This window comes from Anguilla rostrata, chromosome 11 (assembly GCF_018555375.3).
Source record: "Anguilla rostrata isolate EN2019 chromosome 11, ASM1855537v3, whole genome shotgun sequence".
NCBI classification, from domain to species: domain Eukaryota; kingdom Metazoa; phylum Chordata; class Actinopteri; order Anguilliformes; family Anguillidae; genus Anguilla; species Anguilla rostrata.
Window position 1 is genome coordinate 14,272,590 of NC_057943.1, and position 27,382 is coordinate 14,299,971.

General features: G+C 39.4%; 3 protein-coding genes across 10 annotated transcripts in view; 1 reads left to right on the forward strand and 2 right to left on the reverse strand.

The window, feature by feature from the left end:
* Positions 1-522: 522 nt before the first annotated feature.
* Positions 523-10,874, reverse strand: kif3b (kinesin family member 3B). 3 transcript variants are annotated; one of them, XM_064298088.1, is made up of 9 exons: positions 10,713-10,874; positions 7,502-8,999; positions 7,172-7,273; positions 6,752-6,874; positions 6,533-6,651; positions 6,184-6,300; positions 4,559-4,664; positions 4,119-4,327; positions 523-3,745 (listed from the first exon to the last, which is right to left on the reverse strand). In XM_064298088.1, exons 2-9 carry the CDS (start codon positions 8,924-8,926, stop codon positions 3,637-3,639), a joined length of 2,310 nt encoding a protein of 769 aa, XP_064154158.1. In that variant the 5' UTR covers positions 8,927-8,999; positions 10,713-10,874; the 3' UTR covers positions 523-3,636. The 3 variants fall into 3 exon arrangements, with proteins under 3 accessions (XP_064154158.1, XP_064154160.1, XP_064154159.1); XM_064298090.1 differs by lacking the exon at positions 10,713-10,874 and adding an exon at positions 9,525-10,123; XM_064298089.1 differs by lacking the exon at positions 10,713-10,874 and adding an exon at positions 9,415-10,123.
* Positions 10,875-11,823: 949 nt separating this feature from the next.
* On the reverse strand, positions 11,824-18,243 carry pofut1 (protein O-fucosyltransferase 1). 5 transcript variants are annotated; one of them, XM_064298094.1, is made up of 7 exons: positions 18,090-18,243; positions 17,134-17,255; positions 16,456-16,638; positions 15,816-15,928; positions 14,730-14,922; positions 13,848-14,090; positions 11,824-13,437 (listed from the first exon to the last, which is right to left on the reverse strand). In XM_064298094.1, exons 2-7 carry the CDS (start codon positions 17,200-17,202, stop codon positions 13,249-13,251), a joined length of 990 nt encoding a protein of 329 aa, XP_064154164.1. In that variant the 5' UTR covers positions 17,203-17,255; positions 18,090-18,243; the 3' UTR covers positions 11,824-13,248. The 5 variants fall into 5 exon arrangements, with proteins under 5 accessions (XP_064154164.1, XP_064154165.1, XP_064154162.1 ...); XM_064298095.1 differs by having other exon boundaries at positions 18,069-18,207; XM_064298092.1 differs by lacking the exon at positions 18,090-18,243 and adding an exon at positions 17,874-18,028.
* Positions 18,244-25,741: 7,498 nt separating this feature from the next.
* Positions 25,742-27,382, forward strand: part of plagl2 (pleiomorphic adenoma gene-like 2) — a 34,936-nt gene continuing 33,295 nt past the window's right edge. Inside the window, exon 1 of one of the 2 annotated variants that reach the window (XM_064298103.1) lies at positions 25,742-25,916. The gene's annotated coding sequence lies outside the window, so the exon portion shown is untranslated. The remainder of the gene's footprint in view (positions 25,917-27,382) is intronic. The other variant, XM_064298102.1, reaches the window with a different exon arrangement.

Consider the following 27,382-nt stretch of genomic DNA (forward strand, 5'->3'; position numbering starts at 1 on the left):
CTTATCACTGCATACCAGTGGTTGCAATAGCAATTGGTGCTTAGTTGTAAAATATGTATTCAACACAATACTTCATCTGCTGTTGTATCCAGATGATAGCTTTGCACATACACTGTGCAAGTTTCAAAATATTTGTGGGTGGAAACTAGTTTGAATCTTTATGAGTGTAACCCCTGGACAAAATAAAAAATGATGTATTTCAGTGGACACCTCAACTTGAAAATAAAATCCTTTGTAATCTGAGAGAACTTGCCTGGTTTTTTGTCCAGAACACACTAGCTCCAGCAGTTGAAATCATTAATAATATTGACTCAATTTCACAGTCAGGTGTGTTGTTTATACTTTTTGATTTGCACACAGCCTTGTTCAGGGCAAGTGTATCCCATTTAGGTTCATTTTGAATCCATCAGTGTTCAGCTGCAGGACTGTACAATATCTACCTCAAACGTGAACAAATAATACACCTTTTACTAACAACATTTTAAAGCCCATTATTTGTCTTAGTAACCTTCATTAACGTCATTCTTTGAAATTTTTCTTTAATTCAGAAAAAAGGTAAAAAGACAGACATTTCATACACGGTGACAGAATCATTGTGGATAATCTCACTCTGCCTCCTCCCTGTCACTCACACGCACAACCACAGACTGTATGTTCAGTGGATATAACAAGCCAGGACAAAGTGTTACAGTAGCATTTGAAAATATACTAGTTTAACATGGTTACTCATTTATATTGTTTCATGAACTTGTGTAATCATGCCATAGCATTGTTCATCATAGGCCAGGGTTCATCATTTAACACAAGTTAAACATTTATTTACCAGTTAATTATATTATTGTTGCTAAATAATCATGCTGTGGGGGGGATTTCTCCATATATTTTGAACAACATTTTGCCACCAAGTGCACACACACACACACACGCACATACACACACACAGTACTGATCCAATCTAACTGTTGGAAGTGTTCATTCACAACCTTCCTTGTTAGGGCAGCTCAAGGACAATATCATACAACAGTCAGTTCAAGCATTTGAGTACCATCCTAAAATATCTGGTACACTTTTTAAAGTAAAGCTATGTGAAATAAAAAGACAATGTTTCATATTGCGAGCATTTATAAAATATTTCTGAAATTCAAAATATACACAAAATAATTTTACATAACTTTAAATTATATAAATTCCAAATAAATTCTATTCCAAGAGAAAACTACAATAAAAAAGTAGATATATAAAAGATAAACTTGGGGAGGAGTTAAGACTTAAAATTTCAAGTGTTTTCTAGAATTTTATTTTTATTTCTTTTTTTATCCATTGTTTTAATACAACGGTAAAATTAATTCAGGATAATCTATTGGTAACTTCTTATAAACATTTACACTGTACCTTACTGGAGGAATATTAACGTATAGTAGCAGCAAGCAGTGGCACTACCCTAGAGGGTAAGAAGGTTTAGAGGCAGCATTACAAAAATGCACGAGTCAACTGGGCTTTATACATATCCAAGAACCAACCCCCAGGCAAAAAAATCTAAATAAAAAATGAAATTATAAAATAAATCTAAACTAATCCATTTTTCATGTTTAGGGGGTCTCTTTAACACAGGCAAGCCACAACAGCCAGTTGTGGGGAGTGTTGGATGACATTGTCACATCACAGTGAAAGCACAAAGCCAAAATCAGACGTCAATCAGCCACCTGACTGTTGGTCCCGTGTCAGGGTAGGATCAGCTAAATGTGTGCGTTGTTCATTTGTTTTCTGTGTGGTAACTCATTTGCGTGCCTTGAGAAACCAGGTTATTTCATCTGTTTAAAAAAAAACTATAAATAACCAAGATTTATGATTTCACAAATAATCTTTTTGTCAGGAAATGCAATAATCCAAAAATGTAAGATGTAATAAGCCATGCCAATACAGACTATGGGTGCCACAAACTGATGCTGAGGCAAATCACCCTTCCTTCACTTTAAAATATCTTGGGAGCCATGCAATCAGCTATTCCAGCATTATTGTTATTATTACGATATACTTGATGCAACGACGATACAAGAAAAAAATAAGTGGTAATTCGAATGTGTAATACTTTGAGAGTCACTTTCAGAGACAGCGTAATATAATGGACACTTAAATGAGGGCAAATTTTTGGATGCACAAGTTTATTGACAGCATAAATGGTGTAGTGTTGCCATTTAGAGACGATATGTTTTTGATCTTTTTTGTTTCTCTCTCTCCCCCCACATGATTATAGCAAGCTGATCAGCTGTTAAACAGAGCTGACAACAGGTGCAGATTTTTAACTGAAGTGAGCTGGGGATTCACAAGGAGTGGACGCATATAGCAGATGATTCCCTTGGAAGTACAGCCATAGGCAGAAGAGGAACCACGGCTGATAGGGCATGTACAATCAGTAGCCAACCTAGTTTGGTGAGCTGCAATTCGGCTATGTTTCATAATTCAATTGTAGCAGCAAAGATTTTTTTACTTTATGCATACGCAATGAAGCAAGCTGTGTTTATTTTTATCGTTTTGTCACGTTTTGCTTTCGTTCACAATTTCAAGGTTTCACAGGCATCTCAAATATGTAGGATCCATGATTCCAGTGATAAAACTGTAGCCTTAACTATTTCCTCCCGTTTCTTTCCATTGTGACCTCCTGACATTACCAAGCTTACTGCATGGTGACCTGAGGGCCAGGGATGAGTCTAAGGCAACCATAAGTCTGGATGTACGCAGTGGAGTTATTCTGACCCACAACTGCCCAGAAAGTGCTCTAGTTCTCCTGAATCTACAGTTTTGGGTGGTAAAACACACCTATACAAAGGGTGCTCTGCAGTTCACCACACAGATGAACGTTCACCCTACGATTTCTCATGACAGTTTGACTCGTGTTGAGAACAAAAGAAACTGGAATTCAGATTTGAAGGAGTTGAATGGAAACCCCCATGCAAGCACACATACTCCTTTTCCTCAAATGGAAAAATAACTTGAAACCCACATAAAAACAGAATGCAGAGCCACATATCTACATATATATATATATATATATATATCTGTGCGGGGCTACCATGTATAATAAAGCAGCTCCTGCCCTGAATGCTGCCACTTTCCTCATCAAGAGAAAATTACTTCAGCATACTTCAAAGAACCTCAGGGGATGAAGATGGACAAATTCAGGGTGCTGTCTGTTTACTGGGGACAAGACCATGTTCCGTTCTTTGCGAATAAGAACACAGAATGGCAAAATTAAGATTCAGATGGTATAAAAGCAGACAGTGCAGGAGAGCAGATGACATCCGAATTGCAGAACAGCAGACAAGACACTTGGTCTACGTTGTCTGTGACACCAATTAGGAGAGAGAACAACTGTAAATGCAGTTTTGGGAGTTGTTTTTTTAAACCAGAATATTAGCCATATTTAATGTCAGTTGTATTTAGTCACTGTGGTCCATGGAAACATGTTTAGGAGGTAAAATAAGTAATGGCCACAAGATGAAAAGCTGGAGGTTCCTCTTACACTGTGAGAGTCGGCTGCACTGTTCACTAAATTGTAGTGCGCATACCAGCACGTCTTCTCCCACGCTGTCCAGCACACCTTCCACCGACTCGTCCAGAGACCAGAGGGCCAGGGCTTCACTTGGGGACAAGCCCACGGGACTGTGGGTAGAGGGGGTGTCCTGAGCTGGAAGGGCTTGTTGCAGAGGTTGGGGTGCTCACCTTTTTTCCAGTCTTAGGCCGGCCACTGGGTTGAGGTAAAAATAAAAAATAAAAAACTGCGTGCTGAATGAATTCTACCAGCGATACCATTAGCTCACTCTAGAGACAGACAAATGAAAGTATGAACTGAAAGCAGAAACAACGAGCCTATGAGCAGTCTAGTGTATTTCTAGGCTGCTTTCTCAGTTCTGCATTAACCTAACTATCTTAGAAACTTTGATTTGTGTTAGGCTAACTTCATTAACCTTCATGAAATTAAATTGCAATTCATACTTCGTAAAATGAAATATTTTGAGTGGCTTTACTCAAATAAAGGCAGCGGGTTTCCTCCCATCTTTTGAATAAGCTGAACTTATTGCGTTTTACAGTGAAGTAGGTACTGCTGCTGGGCATCTCACCTGGACTTTGGCTTTTTGGTGGTGCCGACAATGGCACCTGGGGGGATGGGGAGGCTACTGTGGAAGTTAGAGGCGTCCACCTGGATCTCGTCCTCATCTCGCAGGGCGTCTTCCAACGCCGCGGCTACTTTGGGCGCAATGACGGGCTCCTCATACTCCTTGGTAGTCCTTGTAGGCAGGTCCAGTTCCAGGAGTAGGATGTTCTCAGCCTGGAGAAATGAGACAGGAGAGGGACTTTAACAGCTCTATAGACAGCATTATGAGTGAGACACGATTAAATCCAACCAGGGAGGACAGTAGCTCAAGGACAGCAGCAAAGATGGAGGAAAAGATAGGTACTACATGAAGAACTGTAACAGTTCAGTGTATCTCTTCTAAACAGAGGGAAAAGATGACCAGAGTACCACGGCTAATGTTAATTGGGGCTGGTGAAGGCATACCCTGTATCTCACATCCGGTCGCATCATCATGTTTGAACGGGCATGCTGGCTCAGGGGCCGCTTGTAGCCTATAGCAGACACAGGCCGAGTCATCATCTGCTGGTCACTGAAAAAAGAGAATGGGAAAAGATATGGGAACAGATAGGTCAGATCTGATTGACTATGGATGCTTTCAGTATCTATCCTTGATTCTAGTCTTTCGATTGCCTTTGGAGTGTTATTGGTGTCAATGTGAGAACCAGAGTTGTGCCATTGAAGTCAAGAAAGCCATTATTAGGCTGAGAATTTAGAAAACACAGTCAAGAGACACAGTCCAAACCCAAGGTTTACCAAAATCAACTATTTGGAACATTATTAAGAATAAAGAAAGCAGTCATGAGCTCAGCAATTACAAAGGCTTGAGGCTACACTGCAAGATGCAAACCATTTAGCCACAAAAACAGGATGGCCAGTGCAACAAATTACCCAAAAGAGCTGGAACAAGGTCTGGTGGACAGAAGAGGCCAAGATTCACTTGTATCAGGGTGATGGCAAGAGCAAAGCGTGGAGGCCAAAACGAACTGTCCAAGATACTAGTTCACTTGTCTTCATTGATGATGTGACTGCTGGTAGTAACAGCAGAATGAATTCTGAAGTATACAGAAGCATCTCATCTGCTCAAGTTCAACCAAATGCCTCCAAACTCATTGGCGGTGCTTCATTCCACAGCAAGACAATGATCCCAAACATACTGCTAAAGCAACAAAGGAGTTTTTCAAAGCCATAAACACAAAAAATTATTGACTGGCTACGTCATTCACCTAACTGAACTTGAATGTAATTTGCTGAAGAGAAAACTTGAGGTAACTAGCCCACAACAACAAGCAGGAGCTGAAGATGGCTGTCGTACAGGCTCTCAGAAAACCCCACCAGTAGAATGCACTCTCTGGATATGCAGTAACTGTCTGTCTGTCTGATCCTACTCTTTCTCTCTTCTGAAATGAATGCTGTTCTCTACCTGAAAACTGCCTGCAGCTATTGATTGGAAGGGAATAGGGATATTAGCAATAGTAAGTTGAAACAAAAGTCTTTACTCTATCATTGCAATCTTAAAATTTTGACTCAACCATCTAAAATTCTTACCAGACTTGCTTTCCTGACCTGCCGATTTGCTGGCAAAAGATTCAAAAATGGGAGTTGCTGGCATGAAATGATTTAGCGCTTGTTATTTAACTAGCTGGCTAGCTAGTCACCCAGCTAGCAAGCAAGCTTGCCATTCACACTAGCAAGCTAATCAGGGACCTATAGTTGGCTAGCACGCCATCAGATGAAGAGCATGATAAACTGATGTCTTCCTTTTTTCTTCTTCTGCTGCTAATACAATAAACATTTTTTCTCCCACTAGAATGCCATGGCTTGCCGCCAGTAAGTGACCAGCTAGTTCACTGGAGTCCGCCTGTCGGAAAAGAACCTAGCAACAGGAGTTGACCACATATATATATATATATATAATTTTTTTTTTTTTTTTTTTTACACACTCCATCTACATACATACATACATATATACATATATAAATAAAGCAAGCTTTCTTCTGAGCTAACCTAAAGCCAACACAATGGGCACAGGAAGCGGACTCGATCCTTACTCCTCAAGGCGGGTAATGGGTCGTAGCTTCCAGTGGTCATCCTCCTCATCCAAGAATGTTCGATTCATTATTTTGTTTTTCTCCTCCAATGGAATGAAGTTCTCAATGATAAGGTGCCTACAATACAAACAATGGCATTACATACCAATGCTGGATTTTAATGGGGTGGGCAAGGACAATTTAATACAATAAATCCTGACTGAATCCAGTCAGTGCTGACGAAACACAGCAAAGCTTCAGACATGCATTATGATTATGTCAGGCTGAGCAAGGACAGAGCAGTCACAGTCTATACGACTCTAAAGAATAATGAACGGGGCATGGGGGGTGGGGGGGGATGGCTTTGTACTTCAGTTTAAGTTCCCGGGTCAGCTCGTTCTGCGTCTGCTCCAGCTCCTGCCTCTCCTTGATGTGCATCTCCTGGACATCGTGGATCTCTGCTTTCACAGCCTGCAGTTTAGCAAACAGCTGGAGGGCAGGAGAAAAGGGGAATAAAAGGAGGAGTTAATGAGTAGCATCCTGACCGCAACATGATCACTCGCAAGCTCAATCATGTAAGCACACACACCTTTTTCAGTTTTTTGGTTTTAATGTCCACTTCCTGCTGGAGGGAGCTATAAGTCTCCTTCAGCTCCAGTGTCTCCTCGTCCCGGGACTCCATCTGCTGCTGCATCTCCCGCTCCCTGCGTTTCTGTGCAGGCATGGCGAAGGTGGAGAAGATGGGAGGGTGGAAAAAGGTCATCAGCTGGTGAATACTAATATACACCTCCCTTTGTAGTTAAGATTAAGAAGCATAAAGGATATATGAACTAACAGACAGACATATGTTCTCAAATATTTTTTTCTGTTCTCAGACAATCCACACCTACAGCCATGTCCCCCCTTTAAACTGTCCTATTATCCAACACTGAATGATGAAAATGGACATGTCCATAGGTCACACAGTATCCATTTTTTCCCTGTCAAGTTTTTCTTTATTCCATCATACCTGTTCAGCAATTTCCTGTCGTTTCTGTTCCAGTATCTTCTGCTGTTCATTGGTGTGATCGACAATGTTTTTTCCTCCAACGAGAAGCTTGCTCTCCATGGCCTAGTGCATAAAAAGAAGGAAGAGGAAGACAAAGTACTGAGATTCATGCATACAGTAAACACTCAGTGAACATATCAAACATCACAATAGGAATCTGAAGTACAAGAATGATGTGGACAATGAGCACTGTCACTTCATCAGAGGTGACTACCTAAAGAAAATTAAGTAATATATAACCAGCAAATATTGCAAATATGATAAGATGATACCTGTAAGCAACTGCTTTACCTTGACTTTGGCAGCCAGCATTTCCCCAGCCTCCCGTTCCCTCTTGAGGTCATCCATCTTCTTCTCCTTCTCCCTCAGCAGCTTCAGTTTCTCCTCTGCCACCAGGCTGTGATCCTCCATGATGGCCTTCCTCTCCTTCTCCAGCTTTTCCTGCTGCTCCCGCCAATAATCCGCATCCTCCTTCTCATCTCCCTCTGCCTGTTCATCGCCATCACCTTCCTCTTCGCCATCCTCGTCTCCCTCCGCCAGCTCGTCCCCACTTTCCCCGGGCCTCCGTTTTCTCCCCTTACTTTGACTCCTCTTTCCTGAGCGTTTCTCGAGCTGCTCCTTTAGGCGGGCAATCTCCTCTTGGAACTCCCGCAGGAGAGCATCCTTGGGGTCCTCATTGACACGGGGCTTGTTCTTGATGTTTTTTGCTCGGTTTGAATAACGCAGGGTAGTCAGCGTCTCCTCCACATTATATGAGGCAGGGCCTATGTTGGCCACCATTACAGTCCTGGCATTGCCACCTAAGGAGTCCTGCAGGAGTCGAGTAAGCTTTGAGTCTCGGTAGGGGATATGGGTGCTCTTTCCATCCACGAGTGCAGAGATGACATTGCCAAGAGCAGAGAGGGACAGGTTAATTTTGGTGGCCTCCTTCAGACGTTCCCCCTGGGCCCCAGTTTTAGACTGTCTTTCGCTACCTGCCAGGTCAACCAGGTTAAGCTTGCCTACCCGTATGTGGTTCTCCCCATCCAGGCCCAGCTCACTGCACTCAATGGTGATGACGAAAATGGCATGGGAGCGGGAGCTGTGCTCATTCATGTTTGTTGATCCGACCGACCGGTTCTGGTTCCCAACATTCATGACATGCTCAATCTCCTTTACACTCTTGGTGACAAAGGAGGACAGATCCTTGACATACACGCCAGTGTCAGGCCTTTCCTTCAACTCCAGCCGCCTGGCCTGATCCTTGGAGAGAAGGTCTCTGATCTCTTCCTGGTAGATCTCCAAGTACGATGCTCTCACCAGGTATTGCTGGTTCTGAGAGCGAGATATGTGCGTGAAAATATGCTCAAAGGAGTTGGGGATTACGCCTCTCCTCTCCGGATCATTGCGCACACCTTCCATGGTGTAGGTCTTTCCAGTGCCCGTCTGACCGTATGCGAAAATGGTGCCATTGAACCCCAGCAAGACAGAATCCACCAGTGGCCTGAAGGTTTCATCGTAAAGATCTACCTGCTTTGAGTTTGAGTCATAAACCGAGTCAAAGGTGAACACCTTAGGGTGCTCATGGGCTGTACCCCGAGGGTTCTTCACAGCCACCTGTCCCAGCTTCACATCCACAGACACTACTCTCCCAAAGTTAGCCGCCTTCTCTTTTTCATTCATAGGTCTGCAGCGCACAACCACTTTCACAGACTCTGAGCTCTTGCTTTTAGACATTGTGAGTGTTATACACTGCTTAGCTCTGTTTTATGTGCTGCTTATATTCACACTGTTGTATTCCCATCAAAGCCTAAAAAGAAACATACAAATAATTGAATTACTTACATGTTGTTACTGAAATTCAATTGTAACAATGACAGGTGCCATTCTGAAACAGAGTCAATGCATTTAACAGTATGTTAGCCTTCCTGAGCCTAAAGCAAGACAAAGAGGACCAAATATGAACGCATACACTGCCACGCTGAAATGCTGTAAAGCAAAGTCTGAGCCAGCTAATTATTTAACCAACCAGTATACTAATCTGACTTACGTTAAACCAAATTTATCAGCATTAACTAGCGCTTTCAACCAGGCGGTGGAACGAACTAGCCATCTGCAACAGCATCACTAACGTCGTGAATTTAATCCTTTGAAAATTAGGTTTATCGAAATGTTGTTTTCAAAATTCTAAGTCAGTGTCCTCGAGCTCCATTGCTTTGAATTACCAGCAGTGATTGTTACATCATCATTACAATGTTCATGTAAGGAAATTCCAATCACACGTGTGATCTTATGCCAGAATGAAATCTCCATTCGCTTGTTGGCAACATCATACCGAACGGTATCCAACTAGCTAGTCTGGTCTTGATCAAGTTGTTAGCTACCTCCCTGTCAGCTGATAACTGGGAGCTAAATTTTTAAACGTCCACGACTGCTTCAAAACTGATTAAACAGCGTCTAATCAAACTGAATCGTTGTCGTTTAGAATAAGTGGATTGTCACGTAGGTAAGCATATTGCTCACGGAGGGTTAGTCATCTCCGGGTAATTATCAAGTTAGTGCACCTTTCTGCACACTGAGAAATTTCTGTGCTATGCTATAGACCAGCAGTAATCGAGCTTCGTCAACGTTTAGCACAGCTATTCCTTGTATGGGAAAGAGTAGCAAACATAACCTCACACAAAACTTGTTAAATTTATCACGAGCTGGAAAGCTAACGAACAATCGCTATGTGCACATCCAGCTAAGTTTAGCCACTTAACGTTTGTTTGTCAACGTTAGACATAGCAACCGTTATTGACACACGGTAACGTTAAACACACAATAAACATAAGTTTTTGAAATGCAACCAGCTAACGTTAACAATATAGCAAGTTTGATAGCTGGAAATAGCTTATTAGCAACCGAGTAATAGAGTAGCGAAGTTGGCTCGCGATCATATCAAGCAAAAATTATCGAAATGGCTAGCATTTATTGCACTCGGGTTTTCAATCAACGCCAATGTTTGCCCAATTAATTTTTGGTGGTAGGAGCTATTTCCGATTCAACGCTGGCTAGCAAATCTATCTGCTATTCATCTAGCTAGCCTATGTGGCCACGATTGTCATTTAGCTTGCAACCTTCAGCTAAATTGTTTTATTAAACATTAAACAAACTGTGGGTAACTAACTTTAGGAGTAGAACAGTAACTCGCTACAAACTAATAGTTTTTAAAGGCTGGTTTACAAAGAATCAAAGAGAAGCAGTTAGGTGATATAAACAATCTGGACAGTCTCTATTTCTCTGTAACCTTGTATGGGCGGCCTAGCAACGGCAAAAACAAATCCTTTCAAGATGGAATTTGGGTGAACAACGTTAGCTAGCTAGGTGTCTAGTGCTAGCTAACAAGGTAGCTGGCTAACTAGCTAGTGCAAGCTCATTTGCATCCGTTGTCTGAATCTCTAAAACCACACAGCACAGTGAATAAGAATAATGGAATATCGTACCATGAAATCTGAAAAATACTTGTGAATAATACACTTACCTGAATAAGACATATCTAGCTAGGTTCTATCAGCACCAGACTGCCCGGCTCCGTCGTCAGCCATTACTACACCGAGCTTCATCCCTGCTGTAGTTACTGTATCCCGGATGGAATAGACAGGCGAGCTGGGGCCAGCTAAATCATTCTGGAGAGTCAACATTGAACAGCAGAGCCAGGAGCGAATAGCAGAGAGCATAAACTGCTACGGTGCGCGTCACTTAATCCGTGCAGATTCATTCAAGCACTATTAAAAATAAAATGTGCACGTACATGTATTATGCATTAATGTATTAATAAATTAGTTGGGTACGATGGAAGGAGTAATTTTATTAAAAGTGTAACTTTTATTTCTAGTATTCAAAATGATTTGGTTCTGACCGCAAACTAGGTGCACATATATATAACTTATATACAGCAGGGGTGCACAACTCAGTTCCACGTTTTGGATTTTGTTCCAACCAATTACCTTAGTTTTAGTTTTATGACAGTTCCATAAATTACTACACTGGTGCACTACTGTACTTGAGCACAGTAGAATATTTATGATTCATCAGGAGTCTTGAGGTTGTAGTCGGTGCTTATACAAATGTCAGATCAAGATATGACTGATTTAATAATTAAGAACATAAATTGGCACAAAATACTAAAACGGATCAACCCTTGCTGGGCACCCTGACATGCAGTAATCGATCAATTATAATTTCACCAAATAATGTCAAAAATATACCATATATAAATAGGTACATTAAAGCATCAGGCAGTGGAAGGGAATGATATGTAAACAGCACAATGAACAATTAATACTGCTTTACAATTACTAGAAAACACCCAAAAATGTCAGAGTACACATCAAAACAGTCTGAAACAATGCACACAAGTATCAAGGGGGACAACACTTTAGATTGGTCCCTGATTATGATCATCATATTAAAAATTATATTAGACCAACGGAAAAAAATCACATACCTGGAGCTTGTTAAACTTTGGTTATAACTCAACATACCAAGCAGACGGAGCTTTTGAGATCACTCAGTAAATTGCACCACTGAACTGTAGTATTTGTAGGGTATCGCACAAATACACAAAACAAAGCAAAGGGCACTGAGGAAAATTAATGTAAATGTGTTTTTACTCAAATCTTATGTTCAACCATGGGTTTGGTTTATTAACAAACCACCTCTGTGGTTCCATTGACATGTCATTCAATATTTGAATCAAACACCCCCCACTTCAAGCCCACGATATCAACGATCTTGTCTTTACAACTTTATATCACAATACATTTGTTAACCTGAGCAAAGCATGTTGTAGCCCTATACATTAGAGGCAAGTCAAACCAGCAAAATGTTGCAGAATATTATTCAACGATGTAAATCAGAGGGGAAAAGTGGCTCAGTGGCCAAAATTAGTGGAGTATGTTTACTGTGGCCCCAGGTATTATATCCCAACTGCACTTATGTAAAATGGCGAGAAGCATTTTGCCTGTTAAACCCAAGAATTTCCTTGATAATGAAGAAACAGGTTCAATTAAAACTAGAGCAGACATGAGTGCAGATGTATTTCAGTTACATAGCTTGGTCTTGGGTCTTATTCTCTGGATATGCATTATGCAAGCAGTAGCCAAAAGAGGGGGCTCAGCATCTCCATCCTTTTCCAGGTTGAAATCATAACTGGATTACAAAAAAGGGCAAATGTTTTCCCCCACATTATCCAGATAAAGACAAAGAAATTATCAGCATAAAAAGGGTTGCACAGAGTTTAGCCACTTTGGTTTTAAGCTTATGTCATTTGATGTTTGGCCTGCAAGTATGGCAAAGGGCTTGAAAAAAGCTCATCCTGCTGAAGAGCTCCAGTGACTAACCAGTTAAGTAATTCTTCACCAAACACCATTAGCCAGCCAGTTACAGGCAAGCAAGACTGACAGGACCACCCCTATAATTAGTATCTGCCAGGATCAGTTACTGCGCATGAACGTGTGTCAGTTTCCAGCTCCTGGAAAAAAGAAGGGTCCTGCTCCCCCCTATGACCCCACCCCACCCATGTTCCCTTTACTGTATATCATACACATGAAGGGTGGCCCTTCTAAAAGTCACAGCACATGAGATCAGGCAACATTATACAGGGGCAGTGGGACTTAATGAAGCGACCTGAGCTCCCTTCACCTTGACTGGTATGCAAATTGCAATATATATAGCAAAGACTGTATTGTGGAAATTAGAAACCCCTTGATTCCAGCTGGTTTGCGTAAGCATACAGGCTGCATATCTACACTCAAACTGTAAAATGTTTCTGCACACTAGTTTTGAGCTTTCATAATAATAATGTAATACAGACTGTCCTTTTAAAGGATGAGTACACCAGGCATCCAAATTACCTTGAAAATATTCCTGTGCTTTCATTATAAAACGCCAAAAAACTACCTGTCTACAAGTGCTATTCTTTTATCCAGTCTACAGGTACTTCAGTCTCAGTAAACAAACTGACCAGCATCTTTCCTCAACGGCTGTTAAAACTCAGACCTCCATAACGAGATCTTTTAAAGTTCATCCTTCTTCTTCCCAGGGTAGTCCATGCCAAAGAATGACGAGGGTCGGCCACGGACATCGCGTTCTCTCTTCACGAAAGCGGAAAAGGAGGAAGCACAGTTCCCAATGAAATGGTCCGATTGGCCCAGAATGTACAGGTCAACTTGCGCTGTATCTGGCTGTAGGCTAACTACTTTCACCTGTGCAGACGAGAAAAGACAAGGGCACTCAGTTTGACAGTATTCATAGTCTAAATGTTGAGCAAGAATTACACCTTACTTCATATGGCTGCAACCTAAACGACATGCTCTCAATTCCCTGACATCTGATCATACCCAAGAATGTCATAGGAGAAAAACAGCAGTCTGCAGCCATTTAAGTTGAAGTAAGCCATTAATATACTTCCATGAACACGCTGCATTCTCACTGAATGCTAAAATAGAAATAGGGTGAATTAAATTAGCTAAAATACCAAGGGTGTTTTAGCAACAAGACGGCTAAAAAACTATAAACTAAACAACATGACCAAAGTTATCTAGACTTTTTGAATTTAAAAATACAGAATACTGTATTTAATATTCTAAAATGCTAATGAAGAGAGACAGCTCACATTGCCATTGAAGAGCTTCTGGATTTCACCACTGTGGGACTGAGAATCGGTGGCGATGTAGACAGAGCGGGCTTTGGTCTTCTTGACCCAGAGCTTAACCGCGCGGCGGATCTCCGCCAGATCTGGCAGGCACATTGTCATTGTGAGGGGCAGGGCGTTCTGACGGTTGTAACCCACGCACTGGGGAGATGCCATGAAGTGAGGCCCCGTCTCCCCATTCTGCAGCAGCTTACACGCGTTTTGCTGATAGGAGAAGGTAAGCAGGCATTTCAGAAAACAGGACCAGAACTACCAAGCAAGAGAAAAAGAAAGCATACACTTTTTTGCTGAAAATACATCATACATATAGCTTATTTTTCACTGAATTAACAACTTCAAACAGAAAACAGAAATCAGAGCCAAGGTGTGAGAAGAAAACATAAGAATAATAATCTTAAAAAATAAGAAGTATATATAATATATGCCAAAATAAGATAAGCACACATTTTTTCCATTGTCAGAATGCCTTCCATTCCATCATCCTTCCATCACAATGTGCAGGGCCCAGTTTCCCCAATAACAACAGAGCTTTTACAATGCCACGCTTGAACAACTTTTTCCCCAAGACTCGGACATGCCCAACCTCTAGGTGCAAATTAGAAATCAATTTTTAAGAAGCCCCAGGCAATCTCTCATCAACTCTTTACTACTGGAGCATTTGGAGCTGTGCTCCATTTTGGTTGGCTGAGCAATGTTCTTTCCAACTTCAGCAAGTATTACACCAACAGACTAAGTGGATATCTTAGTAACTGCTGTGAAACATTCTGTAAAAACCAAGCCCTCCTTTCCCCAGTCGGCCTAACTGACGTTCTTTTCAATACACCTCATACTTTCAGGGCTCACCCAGTCAGAACCGATCCTCAGGTGGATGCCCAAGTAGGGCCTGATCAATAGATCCTGGATGTGCTGCTCCCCCTGCTGCACTATCCCTTCTGCCCACACCACGTACTGCTGCAGGCCAACATGCTCCTCCAGCACAGGAAACTGGGCTGGGGCCCCTGGAAGAGCCAGGACAGGGTGCTCTGAGGGGGGAAACCTAAGGGCAGAGGGAGGAGGTTTTTGGCAATTATTAGCTAGCAAGCAAGCAAGCTTCTACACAAAACAAAGATGGCGACCACAAAGTTGATAAAAATGTATTCCACTGGCTGAAATAACATCATGTGCACTTCCTTATATGTCAATTTTTCCTGTATAGCAGAGCACCCTGCAACTGGCTACTTTGATTGAACTGCATTGATCAGATTATTGATTATGACAAATTATTGATTGTGGAACTAGAGCATTTGTGATGACAAAATCGGAGGGAAAAGAAAGAGGAGGAAGATGCAAAGTAACCAAAGTTTGGTGCTTTGCGTGGACATAAGTTGTATCTTAATATAGCATATTTCCAAGATGTCAAAAGGTAGAGAAATGAATATTCTTGGTCACTGTGGTTATTTCTGTAGGAAACCCTGAAAAGAGCCAAACTCTTTGTACTGTATAGGTATGGAGCATCTCCTGCCAAGTCTTAACTGGGTGAATGACATACCTGCAATCCCAATATGTGATACACTAATTCAGTCTTAAGTACAATATGATTTTAATCATGCTATGCACAGTGGTATACTCAGGTCTAGAACATTAGCATTAGCAGGTGTGACATGTATATGCCTAGTGACCTGCAATTGCCTACCCATTTATGTATTTATTTACCTATTTAACCTTTAATTTTGGTTAGTTGTGCCAATTGTGCACACAAAGTTTGTTTACAATTAATTAGAGAATTCAAATATTTATCTCCATATATGGTCCAAGGGTCTATAAATTTAACATTAGATATTATAATAAACAGGGTACCTGATAACCAGAGTCAATGTCAAAATGAGAACAGACACCAGATTTTCACATAAGCTGAGGGATGTTATTTCTCATCGCATGAAGCACACTTACTTCTTTATCCAGTGTGGCTGATAGTAGGCACTGAAAGATATGCTCCCAAAAAGCACAGACCTGTCAAACTCCACACCAAAGTGGTCCCAAAATGGACCAAAAGGATTTCCATCCTGAAAACAACCGAGCAATTGACATTACTAAAAATCTGTAAGGGCAAGTAATCAGATATGAGGGTGGTTATTGGGATAGCATGTGACACACTGCAGTTGCAAGGTGCCAACTAAAATTGACAGCATTTTAATTTTTTTTCCAAGTATGCTGAAAGAGTTCAGATGGGTGAAATGCAGGTGTTAATATCAACAAGAAAGCAATGAGCACACAAAATCTATAATCTGCAATCGCTTATGTTTTGACTATTAATAAAATACCAGCACAGAGCCAGACCATTCAGCAAAGCCTTTTTCAAAGGAGCTACAATGCAGGAGAGAAATGTCTCAATTCACATTCAGCCAAGATCATTATGTATAAGATTTAAATATTGATAAATCAAATGTAACCAACTATTTACTCATAGATCACTAGCATATAAACAGCCCTCATTTGACCTTCACCACTCAACCAGGTCAGAGTTGTTGCTGCAGTAATGATTGTGATTCTTGTTTCTCCTGTTCCAGATACACCCCAGTACGCCCCTCACCTTCATGGGACAGGTCTTCTTGTCAGCACTGCGATGGGCAGCTGTCTCAAAGCAGTAGGCCACCCTGACTCCCTGAGGCCAGTGAGTGTGGGCTAGTTGTTCCATGAAGTCTTCCAGACTCACGACCCGGTGGTACTGCGCCAAAGCCTCCAACTGAAAGAACTCCCTGTAGGGAACATGCATCTGCATTGGGGGGGAAAATGGAACTGAGACATGTGTATCTTTTGTGTTTTAAGTACTGTTCGCCAAATAACATTCCTCAGATTTCTGTATGAAAATACTACAGTAAATCAGACAAAGAGACCAGGGGTCCTCATGACATGCAGTATAGGAAAACACACAATTTGCGGGCTACATTAGATATCCAATTGACTGCAGCGCATATGTATTACATATGCATACAAAGCCAGGGCAGACAATCTAAGTCTGGATCATATGGTGGAATGTATTTATTTAATATATAATCTCTTAAAAAGCTCCTATTATACACCTCAAGGGGTGTGGGCAAACGATACCTGCATATTAACTAGATCGGTGTTGTGCTCCATGAGCAGAAAAATAATGCAAAAGAGATGGAAGCTAATCTTGTTTCATTCCTGAATTTTCACACTGGAGAACAGGCGAAGACAGTAATACTGAGAGTAATACAGCAGTTACTGCAAATAGTGGCATGCTTACATTTGTATAGGGGGGCGCATGATGTCGGTAAACGATCCAGGGAGGAACTGCAAGTGTTCGATTCAGCATTTTTGCAAAGGCTAATGATCCCAAGAAGTGATCTGCCTGGTTCCCAAATCGACCTAAAAAATGAAAGGAAATCGCAAAATGGCAGCGGAATAATCAGAACATGTTGTTATAGAAAATACACTTTGACTAGAGGATGCGCAGAGACTTTTGTTCTGTACCAGCTACGACAAAGAAAAATAGAAACTAGAAGAATTATTAGCCAAATAGCTAGATATGCAACAGCGTACACGAGTAAAACGAAGTGGGAAAAGTACAATTTTAGCATGCTAAAAGGCGAAACGCAATATGTATACTATAAGATACCTTGTCACAATAAACAAAAATGTCGCTACGTTACCCATGCAAGGACAATACAATATGTATCCATTTTCATCCCACACTAGCTTTACTGCATTGCAAAATAATAACGAAGGCGCAAGCAACAAATGTAACCAAAAAAGCAAGAAAAGATTCAAGCCCTTCGTTTTCGCCGCCATTACAATTCATCCAATAGCCCACAATGCATTTGGTCCACTCTCGAAACTTAACTCATGCAATGCTGTGAAGGAATCCTACTGATCCTATTCACGCACACATACACACACACAGACACAGACACCTTTTCTACGGTGGCTAGAAAATAAACACGCATTGCAGTAACTTAAAATGATATGAAATAGTGAATAGCTTACTGTTCATACAGTCAAATTATATTTCAGTAATTTATTCCTTTATAATTGTTTCCATTTTTCGTGGAGTCTAAGCAATAGTCTGCAACTAATAGCTGCAGAACTGTGTAAGTGGAGACTCATTTTCAATAGCTATTTATACTACTGTTGTCTCTTTAGAGCATATGTCGTCATCTAAGTGTGTTTTTTTCAACATACGCTGGAGCTGGTAAACCTCACCATCTGCGACCGTTGATTTTGGACTCTTATGCGCGTTGTAGGTAGAGGAGGGTGATAACTTTTTTTCAGTACAGAATTGAAAATAGCCTACTGTGCAATCATTCTTGATGAAACACTAATTGCTAACCAAAGAAAGCTGTGATTCGTTTAGTCTTTAAAACCTATTATTTGCGCAGAAGTAATTCGTGTGTGCGTTAATTGGTCTGAATTGATGACACATGTTCGCAGTAAACCACTCGACTACAGGAAGGCAATATTGAAAAATTATATTGCAGAATGTTGGCGCATAATTACAATATTGTATGGCGCTTACCATGTTGGCCTACAGGTGATATTGACTAATTAATACACTGATTCAGTTAGTTTATTGAAGCATAGATTTGGTCTTTATTCATCCACGGAATCATGTCTAGAATAAGTATATAAAAAAAAAAATATATACAGATTCGCATTAAAGAACAAATAACTTTGTTTAATACAATATTCCTTAACATTGTGATGCTTTTGGGTATTGCAAAAGCAAAGCAAGTGGGCACAGTGTATGTATTGCACAACGTTTAGTTTATTGCTAGAGCAAGCTAATGCAACCAAGTTGTCATATCTAACTTTAAGTATTATATTCTTCAATAGAGACAATGCTAACAACACAACTGAATAAGAATAAAATGTGAGTTTTGGTTTATTTAGTTTCTTGAGCTCAGATGGAGCTAACAAATGTTATTATAATGAGAGGAGCTAAATTAAGTGAGGCTAACAGTCAATCCAAAGCACTGCTATTAAATCCGTCATTAAAGGCACATGTGTGTGCAATGTGCCCTCACTATCCCCACCTCCACCCAGACCCTAGCTTTTATTTGCAGGCTCAGTGCTGGTGGGTGATGAGAAGCTGGTGATCTGCACATGTGCAGTGGGTCACTACCAGGAAAAGAGTGAGGCTGGAAATGGGCTGAAGTGGGGACAAGAATAGTCACTACAGTCAGGAAAGATCCACACTCAAACTTTTTTATTTAAAATGAAGGTCTAAAATATGATTTAACCATTGAATCTTTTAGCCTCATCCTAACAAAAACTGTTTAGTCATTCCTGATTGTAGTTACTAAATTATTTGCATCTAGACACCTGTTTTTAACTCTGGGCTGAGAGAGAGAAAGAGAGAGAGGAAGAATAATGGCTCCAGAAGTGTATTTGTGGTCAGCAGGTTTAAGCTGAGAGTTTCAGTCCTAGGTATGCCCTGAACTGATATTTAACCTTAATTGGTTACTAATAAAAGAGTAACAATGTAATGATAACTTAGACTGAAATTATGCTTTTATCATAGGAACAACAATACAATTAATATAAGATTACTGTCTCAATTTAATCTTAAAAGAACTGAACTTAACTTGTAAATCATTTAAGACATCCTAAACACAGTCTTACACATGTTCAGTGAATATCAAACACATACTGTCTAACTAATGTGTGACTATCAACAAAGCATAATTCTTCTATATTTGTTTTTGAACAAAAAGGGACATTCGCTGTTTGTTTGAATCAAGACCTGCATGTGTGTATTCATGCATGTGTGCACGCCTGTATAAGCACATGTCGTGGCGTTAGTTCAACAGGGAGTTATACAGATGTCTGTGGTGCCTTATTTAACCTCACTGTTGCGAAAATAACTTGATTAGTATTTATTACAGTAATTATCATTGTGCTGTGCTATGACTATGATAAGGTTGATCAGAGGCACAGTGAATGGGAGAAAATATGAACTAAATTGCATGCAAATGAACTGCAGAGCTGTTTCACAACAGAAATCATTTGCATAGAAGAACAGAAGACCGAGATCAAACTGACACACCATTCCACTCAACGTTAACTGGAAGCAGACTCATGAAAACATACATCACCCTGGTAGGTAGACCCCCCCAGAACCCAACCCCCAGTCAGGTTATTTTCCTCTCTTCAGCCTGCCTTCCCTGTGATCAAGTTCACTTAGCTACAGCCATATGGAATACTTTATGAAGTACGTTAACTCTTGCTAGAATTGGGTCTGCTGATTCCTGGTCAATTGCTACCAGGCTGTAGACATAGCGGACTGTTAATCCTTTCACTTGAGAGATAAAAAAAAGTTCTAAGCTCTTTTAAGAAGCCATCCTTTTAATTGGTTCATAGACATTTTTATTTTGGTTTTTATTTACAGTCTTCCCATCATTGCTATCTTTCCCTACCCAATCACCTCAAACAGCTGGAAGAAACAAGCACTCAAAAGCATGAAAGCACAAAGCATTACAAGTGAATGTTAATTATTGTCTGTACCATAAGTTAGATGTTACTTCACTTTTTCTGCAATTTCTTTGTATTTTTTATTTGTGATCATGATAACCAAAGAAGGAACTACTTGAAATGATTTCTAAAAGACATTTCATCAGTAGATTTAGCCTAAACCTACTGGCCTACGGTCACAGGGGGACACAGTCAGACAACACATGAGCACATGTATGCCCCCCCCCCCCCCCCCGGTCTGCATGGCAACCGCCGGTCCGCCCATTGGCCTTATCAGCTGACAACAGACACTGCACTGACTGACGCACATATGATACACACATTACCAACACTACCTCTCTTTCCTTATTCCTTTCACTAACTTCTCTCTTCCCCGCCCATCCTATGCACCTTCACACTCTCATCTTGGTCTCACCCTCCACACACCCTTATGTGCATCTTCTATCTACAACATTAGTGCTGTACAAATGCTTATGAGTTCATCCCTTTAAATTAGTTAGGAATATTAGTCAGGGAAAGTGTGCCAGTGTTCTTCCAGGCTACACATGTACTGACTGAACGAGGCAAAGAAGGCTTTTAGCATGGGCTTCTACTCATTCTGTGCCCAAACCCTTCTTGATGTACTGTTAGGGACTAATTTGCCTATCAGATATATGTATGCACTTTGAATGGCTGTCCATTACGCCCAATGTTTTTGATCTATCTGTATATGCACAGTGACTTAAATGCCTTCTCCCAATTTACACACACACACACACACACACACACAGTGACAAACAGAGCAAGTTCAGTGACAAACAGAGCAAAGAAAAGAGTGAAAGAAGGAAAATACATGAGTGAGAAAAAGTGTTGGTCCTTGGTAATTATGTCATCAATAAGGATGATGCGAGTAGATCTTGAGGCATAATGTATATAGTTATAAAGTACATTGACTTTAAGAGTACAATATCATCAAATAAATTGATAGTATGGGAAGGCAACAGACATGAACAGGACAAGGTATTTTGTTAGAAAGTGAAGATCATCAGGTAGATGCATTGATCCTTGGACTCTTGCGAAAGCATTTTGTTCAGTTTTTAGAAACAAATGAAATATTACTTACAGTGTGCATGTACAGACACGGACAAATGCACACACGTCCCCCCCCCCCCCCCCCCCACACACACACACACACTCAACAAATAACCAAACAATGAAGAGAACAGGGGTAATGAATGACTACTTCAGTATGGTAAAATCCAAATCTTGCTCTTCTTTTTAAAGAAGTGCAGTACAAGAATTTTATGCGATGAGTCTCTCAGTTTCTCTCTCTCTTTTTTCACATAACCGGTTTATCACCATCCTAGTAACCTAAATCACCATCTTCTTAAAGACAACACATCAAATGGAATCTGTTTCCCAGGCCAGTTGGATGAAATGGACATAGAGTCCAGCAGAGCCAAATTTGGATGACACCAGAAAATGTTTGGGATTAGACTGCTAGCTACGTATAAACATATGCAGATGGTCCTCTGCATAATCCCTGTCAGTTTATTAGAGTGTTTCTAATTTTTTCTGTCAATATTGGGTTTGCCACCTTCCAAGATAATCAAGCCTAATTTTCAGAGCGGGCACACAGTAAAATGTCCAGTGTTGATTCAACTCCATCAGCGTACATATGAGTCAAATAGGGACCATATGTACTCTTTAAGAGTTGATTTAACACTGAACTTTTCACTGTGTAGTGCAGTAGAATGTTCACTTTTGGAACCAATTCTTTTTCTATTCATAATGTTTGAAAAGCAAGTTAAGAAGGAGGTGGGGAAGTGTCACCGGGTTTCTGTGGTGCTGCAAAGCATTTCAGGGTAGTGTAAAATCAATCTAAAACCAAAATGTCAGAATACCACATTATCACTATCATTCTGAAAGAAGTCAAACCACGAAGTTCTGAAAATAAACAAACATGAAAGAAGATGGGAATTATGAGGGGCAATGTCATTTTCACATCTTCTCATTTTGTTACCCTATTCCTATTTGGTCTGCATTGCTTTCTCAATGAAAATTAAGATAAAGCAGTCTTTTATATACAAAATGTTTGGTATACACAACATTTGATGGTATTTTGGTACTTGACAATGTGGTGTAAAATAAGAATATTCAAAAGATACTAACTGTATAATTAAAAGACGTTTTGGAATGTTGACAAACCATTCATAACAAATGTATTGTTTTGTTTTTATATAATATCTTCTTCTTATGTAATTTTTCAAACTGTTAAAATAAGACATTTTAGTAACGTGTTCAACTTAAATCATTGTTATTATTATTATTGTGTCAGATTTTGTTTCTAACTTGTAAAAGTTATGAGTATCTCAAATGTTTCCATGACATTACCTGGAGAAGAAACATTTGTGACAGGATGGAAAATCATGGCATATGATACCTGACAGCACTCTCAGCAAGAACCAACAAATATCTTCATTTGGAATTGTACATATGCAATTTACTACAGAACACATGCTTGAAGTTTGAAATAACAAGTAAAAAGTAAGTCTTAAGCAATTTTTAAGCAATTAAGTCAGAACATATCGTACATATCAAATGTTTCATTCTTTTTGTTTATCATTCCAGAGATTTGTGTGGCTAGTCCATGACTAAATGCCAGTTATAACTACTGAAAAGAATAAAATGACAAAAATATATGTTTTTTTAAAAAGTGTTTTGTTCCTCATTCTGTTATAAAAAAATACTTGTAACATGTCTACATTTAGATTTTGCTCAAACTGACCTAATAATTGTGTTAAAAGTGACAATCATTACAGTAAGAATGTCAATCTTTATTAATGTTTCACGGGGGTTTAATCAGGTCCAGATTCAAAGGACATTTGCAAGGTTGAAATTCCACAATGAGAATTATATTTTACAAATATAAAATTGGCTGTAAAGCAAACAAACATTTGGACAAATACATTTTCTCCAGATTGGAAGCATCACTGATAAGGATATTGGTCCAGTCCTCCTGGATAATTACTCGTAATTAAGTTTTGCTCACAGGGGGATGAAAAATAACCTTCATGCTATGTTGTCTCAATGCAGCAAGAGATGATCTAAGTGATTATGAGATTATAATAAGATCATTCAGAGAGAAAAAGAGTGTCTACTGGAATCATAAATAGAATGTGCTTTTGGTTGTATTTTGACTGATAAAAATATATCAGATGACTTGCAGATTACTTCTCAAAACCAGTTAAATGTGTTTGCAAAACACGTGAATGTATTAAAGACATTTGTGATAAAATGACAAAACATGTAAAACATGCAAATATCTAAGTAAATTTGTTCAGATAATTCAAATGTTTTTTTCTCTCTCTCTCCAAACATGATACATCCGTGCAAACACAAAGATGAGTTTTTTTTATTGTATTTTTTTAAACACATTTCATTAATGAGAATCCTACTCTAGGAACTAATCGAAGGACAATAATAAGTATTGCAATAATGCTAGAAATTAACATTTCCTACACCCAAAACAAAAAGTTAACAAAAGCACAAATAGTGATTTGTATGTATATATTAGAGAACACACCTTAGTAGGAACACACTTCTATTTTCCAAAAATGAACACGCATATTTGCCAGCTGGATAAAACTGTAACGTCATTAGTTAAACAGGAATGACTTTGCAGGTTTCCAAGACTAAGTAGACATTTTTATTATTGTATTATTAGCATGACATGTAAGCTGGTAAAATGACCAAATAAACATATAGATACTTGCAAATAAAAAATAAAATAAAAGAACCAATTGGCATTTAAGACATTTTTGAAAAGATTTACGTTTCAAGAAGTTGCATATACATAAAGGCTCATGTTTCATGTATTATATAGATGTGTAGCCTACTTACTCCGCGTTTTGTCTCCAAGCAAAATAGATTAATTGTACACCGCTTGATAGTTATCAGTCTTGATGAAAAACAAGTTATTTAACTTGCAACATTATAAATGTTTAAACGAAAAAAATGTTTCTATTAACAAAAAATAACCAGCAATAAAGAAATAACGCTTTTGTTTCACTTGAACAATTTTTCTGATTTTTTTCAAAACTTGAATGTGTGTTCTCCCCTTTCAAAGAGCAAGCCAAAAAGATCATTGAAGACCCCAACCTCCCCCACCCCCAACTCACACTCTCTCACTCACAAACACATCAACCCGCGAGGAGAGTGCGTATGGAGGGAATGAGGAGGGGGGTTGGGGTTGTGAGGAAACTGACTGATATGCCCTGGAAGTAATTCTTTCGCCCCAAAACACAAGGTGAAACGGGACCACCAAAACACCACACGTGGGTCCCGCCTGCTCTCCCCACACCAGGAGGCACGGATGACATCTCTGGGAATATGGGGCTGCCTGTGCCTTTTTAATCTTTTAGTCATCAAAATAAATTAATTGCAGTTATCACATTACCCTTTTGAGGTTTATGTGCATTCTGTTTAAGTGATTACATGTGAGGATTATTGTCAGTTTACTGCTAAACTGTCGAGTTTTCAACCTAACTTTATACTAAACATATTCAGTTGTTGTGATCACTCTTTCCCAAGGTATTTTGTAGATTTGGAGAAAGGGAATAAACCTGACGTAATACTAATATAAATTAAATGATCTGACTGTAATAACAAAACGCTAAACCATTCAAAATACTTTATTACAACACCATTGTGTTAAAAACAAAATTTTAAAAGAAAACTCAAGACATTGAAATGCTGCCTATGATTATTGTCCTTACGTTGAAATAAGAATGCACTCCTAATAAAACGACAGCCGCATATACATTATGCTGCAGATTTTAACTCAAAATTCAAATTTTATTTATAACGAGAGTAGCCTATTCCAGCACACGAGAAAATAAACTAAACAGACGACACGCAAATCTAAAACAAGCATATATGCTTTAATGTAACATGTATTGTGAAAATAAATTACGAAACTAAATAGCATACATGCCCTAGCTTGATGATTCTTAACTTAGCCAATAGCCTATACGAGATATTTTATTAAATATTGTAAAAAAAATACATATATACATAAATAAATAAAAAGATTAATTTAAAATTGCTATGTATGTAAAAATGCTTACTTATTTCAAACCCATCAGAAACACGATTTAAAGTGTAATTAAATAATGTTGCGCTTCACATGTCGTAAGAAGGAATAATGTGTAGCCTACACGTATTATTTGCGTGTCCGCTTAGGATAAATTATTTGTTGCAACTTCAAAATCTTTTCAATAAAGTTTCTGACCGAACTTCGCACGTTTAATGTATTATTTTTAAAATATATATTTATTATGTACAGTCAACGAGAACTTAAAAAAAAGTTTACCAACCCCTGTAAAAAAGTTTGTGAAAGTGGACTGACGTCACACTCCCACAATGCTCGCGCCCCATAACTCTGCTGCTGCAGCCTGAGGAGAGCGAGACACACTCAGGCCCCGAAAAAAGAAAAATAATTTTAAAAATTTGGAAAAAATAATAAAACAACAGATCGAGGAGAGAAAGACCGGGAAAGGTGATGTGGGGGCTCCCACGGTAGGTTTGCGTCGGGTCGGGGATGGAATGTTACCGGGGTTCCTTCTGAAATTGACTAGTGCGGTGCTGGAAACTTTTTGGTGGGTAACTGCTCATTTTTTTTGCAAGTCCTCCTAATGTGGCTGCACTTTCTGATGTATGCATGTTTATTTTTTTAATAAGATATCAGTAATAACTGTTACTGTTTACATCGGCGATCGATAGATTGTTGTTGGTGTGTCGCTAAATGCGTTGAATAGTTTGCTTTCTCAGTTATCGGGTGTCTTCTATTTTTTACCTATTTTGTGGGAGCATGTACAAGCATCGGGGTATTTAATTTTTAATTACGTGATCGCTTGCTCGCCCGAAGCTTTGTCGATAAATATGTTACGGTTTCAGTTTATTTAAGCTGCAAACAAAATGCATTTAATTTACAGGGACTTTTGCTTGACTGATTGATATTCTACGAGAGTTTTGCTTGCATTGTTGAATTTTACGCAATTTTTGTATATTTATCAAAGTGGTGAGCATGCCAGTACCCGGAGAGAGATAGAAGTAGGGGGAACGTCCTTGCTACGTTTGGGATAAAGGTAGTTGAAAATAAATAGCAAATAAATCGAAGTTCGGTGTTGTTTTCTTTATTTGTATCAATTTAAACACCCGTTTACATTAGGTGGATGTGGAATAAAAAGCTAAACATCACAACGGATAGCAAAGTTGACTATTTGGAATACTTTCCTTCGAATATCTTTGCTGCAGAGTTCTCTAGCGCTATGGTGGTTTACTAGCGATCGTCATTTGTTTTTCAATAATCGGATGTTTCTGGGTGAACTGTGTTGCGATGTGACTTTTCTATCAGTGTTGGCTTGTGTGTGCTTTTGAAGAGGTAAATAACTTCCCTGTGGTTTTGAGGAGGGGGGGTGGCGGGGGTACTTTGGATGCGAAGCTGAGTCCATATCAAATCCATTTGTTGTTGTTGTATTGTTTTTTTGAATTCTTTGTGAGATACCGTAGCTTTTGCATGTTTGGTTTGATATGAAGGAACGTTCTCTTCTCCGAATTAGAAATGTGTATATTATTAATTTCGGATAGCCATATTCTTCAAAATATAACAGTTTATCTAAATATTTGCAATAACGGTCAGAAATGATTTAATAAATAATCACCTGTTTTACTTAGATTAGCACTATAGCCTCATAACCTTATGTGTCATCTTATCACTTTCTCTTTCACCGGGAAGAAGATACTTTTTTTGGGGCAAGACCAGCGCACGTGTAGCTGGTAGTATCTTGTTCCGTTTTCCTAATTCATCATCATAAACGCAGCATACATGTGCAGTGTATTCAAGTTCCCTGTATGATCATTTAAACGTTCTGTGTTCACTCATCTCATGCGCGGAAGTTTTCAGTAAGATTTGTTCTCTCTGGTAAAACACCTGTAACATAGCCAGTAACTGCAACAGCTTATGATGTGGCTGAATGAATGTG

What these genes read in the sequence shown, in the direction of transcription:
- kif3b (XM_064298088.1), bottom strand. Translation starts at nt 8,926, where the DNA reads ATGTCTAAAAGCAAGAGCTCAGAGTCTGTGAAAGTGGTTGTGCGCTGC. An exon ending in GACAGGAAATTGCTGAACAG is followed by an intron (nt 6,875 to 7,171) that starts GTATGATGGAAT and finishes ATGCCTGCACAG; the next exon opens with AAACGCAGGGAGCGGGAGAT. An exon ending in ACCAAAAAGCCAAAGTCCAG is followed by an intron (nt 3,746 to 4,118) that starts GTGAGATGCCCA and finishes ACCTCAACCCAG; the next exon opens with TGGCCGGCCTAAGACTGGAA.
- pofut1 (XM_064298091.1), bottom strand. Translation starts at nt 17,678, where the DNA reads ATGGCGGCGAAAACGAAGGGCTTGAATCTTTTCTTGCTTTTTTGGTTA. An exon ending in ATGCGCCCCCCTATACAAAT is followed by an intron (nt 16,639 to 17,133) that starts GTAAGCATGCCA and finishes CCCCCAATGCAG; the next exon opens with ATGCATGTTCCCTACAGGGA. An exon ending in AGAAGCTCTTCAATGGCAAT is followed by an intron (nt 13,438 to 13,847) that starts GTGAGCTGTCTC and finishes TCGTCTGCACAG; the next exon opens with GTGAAAGTAGTTAGCCTACA.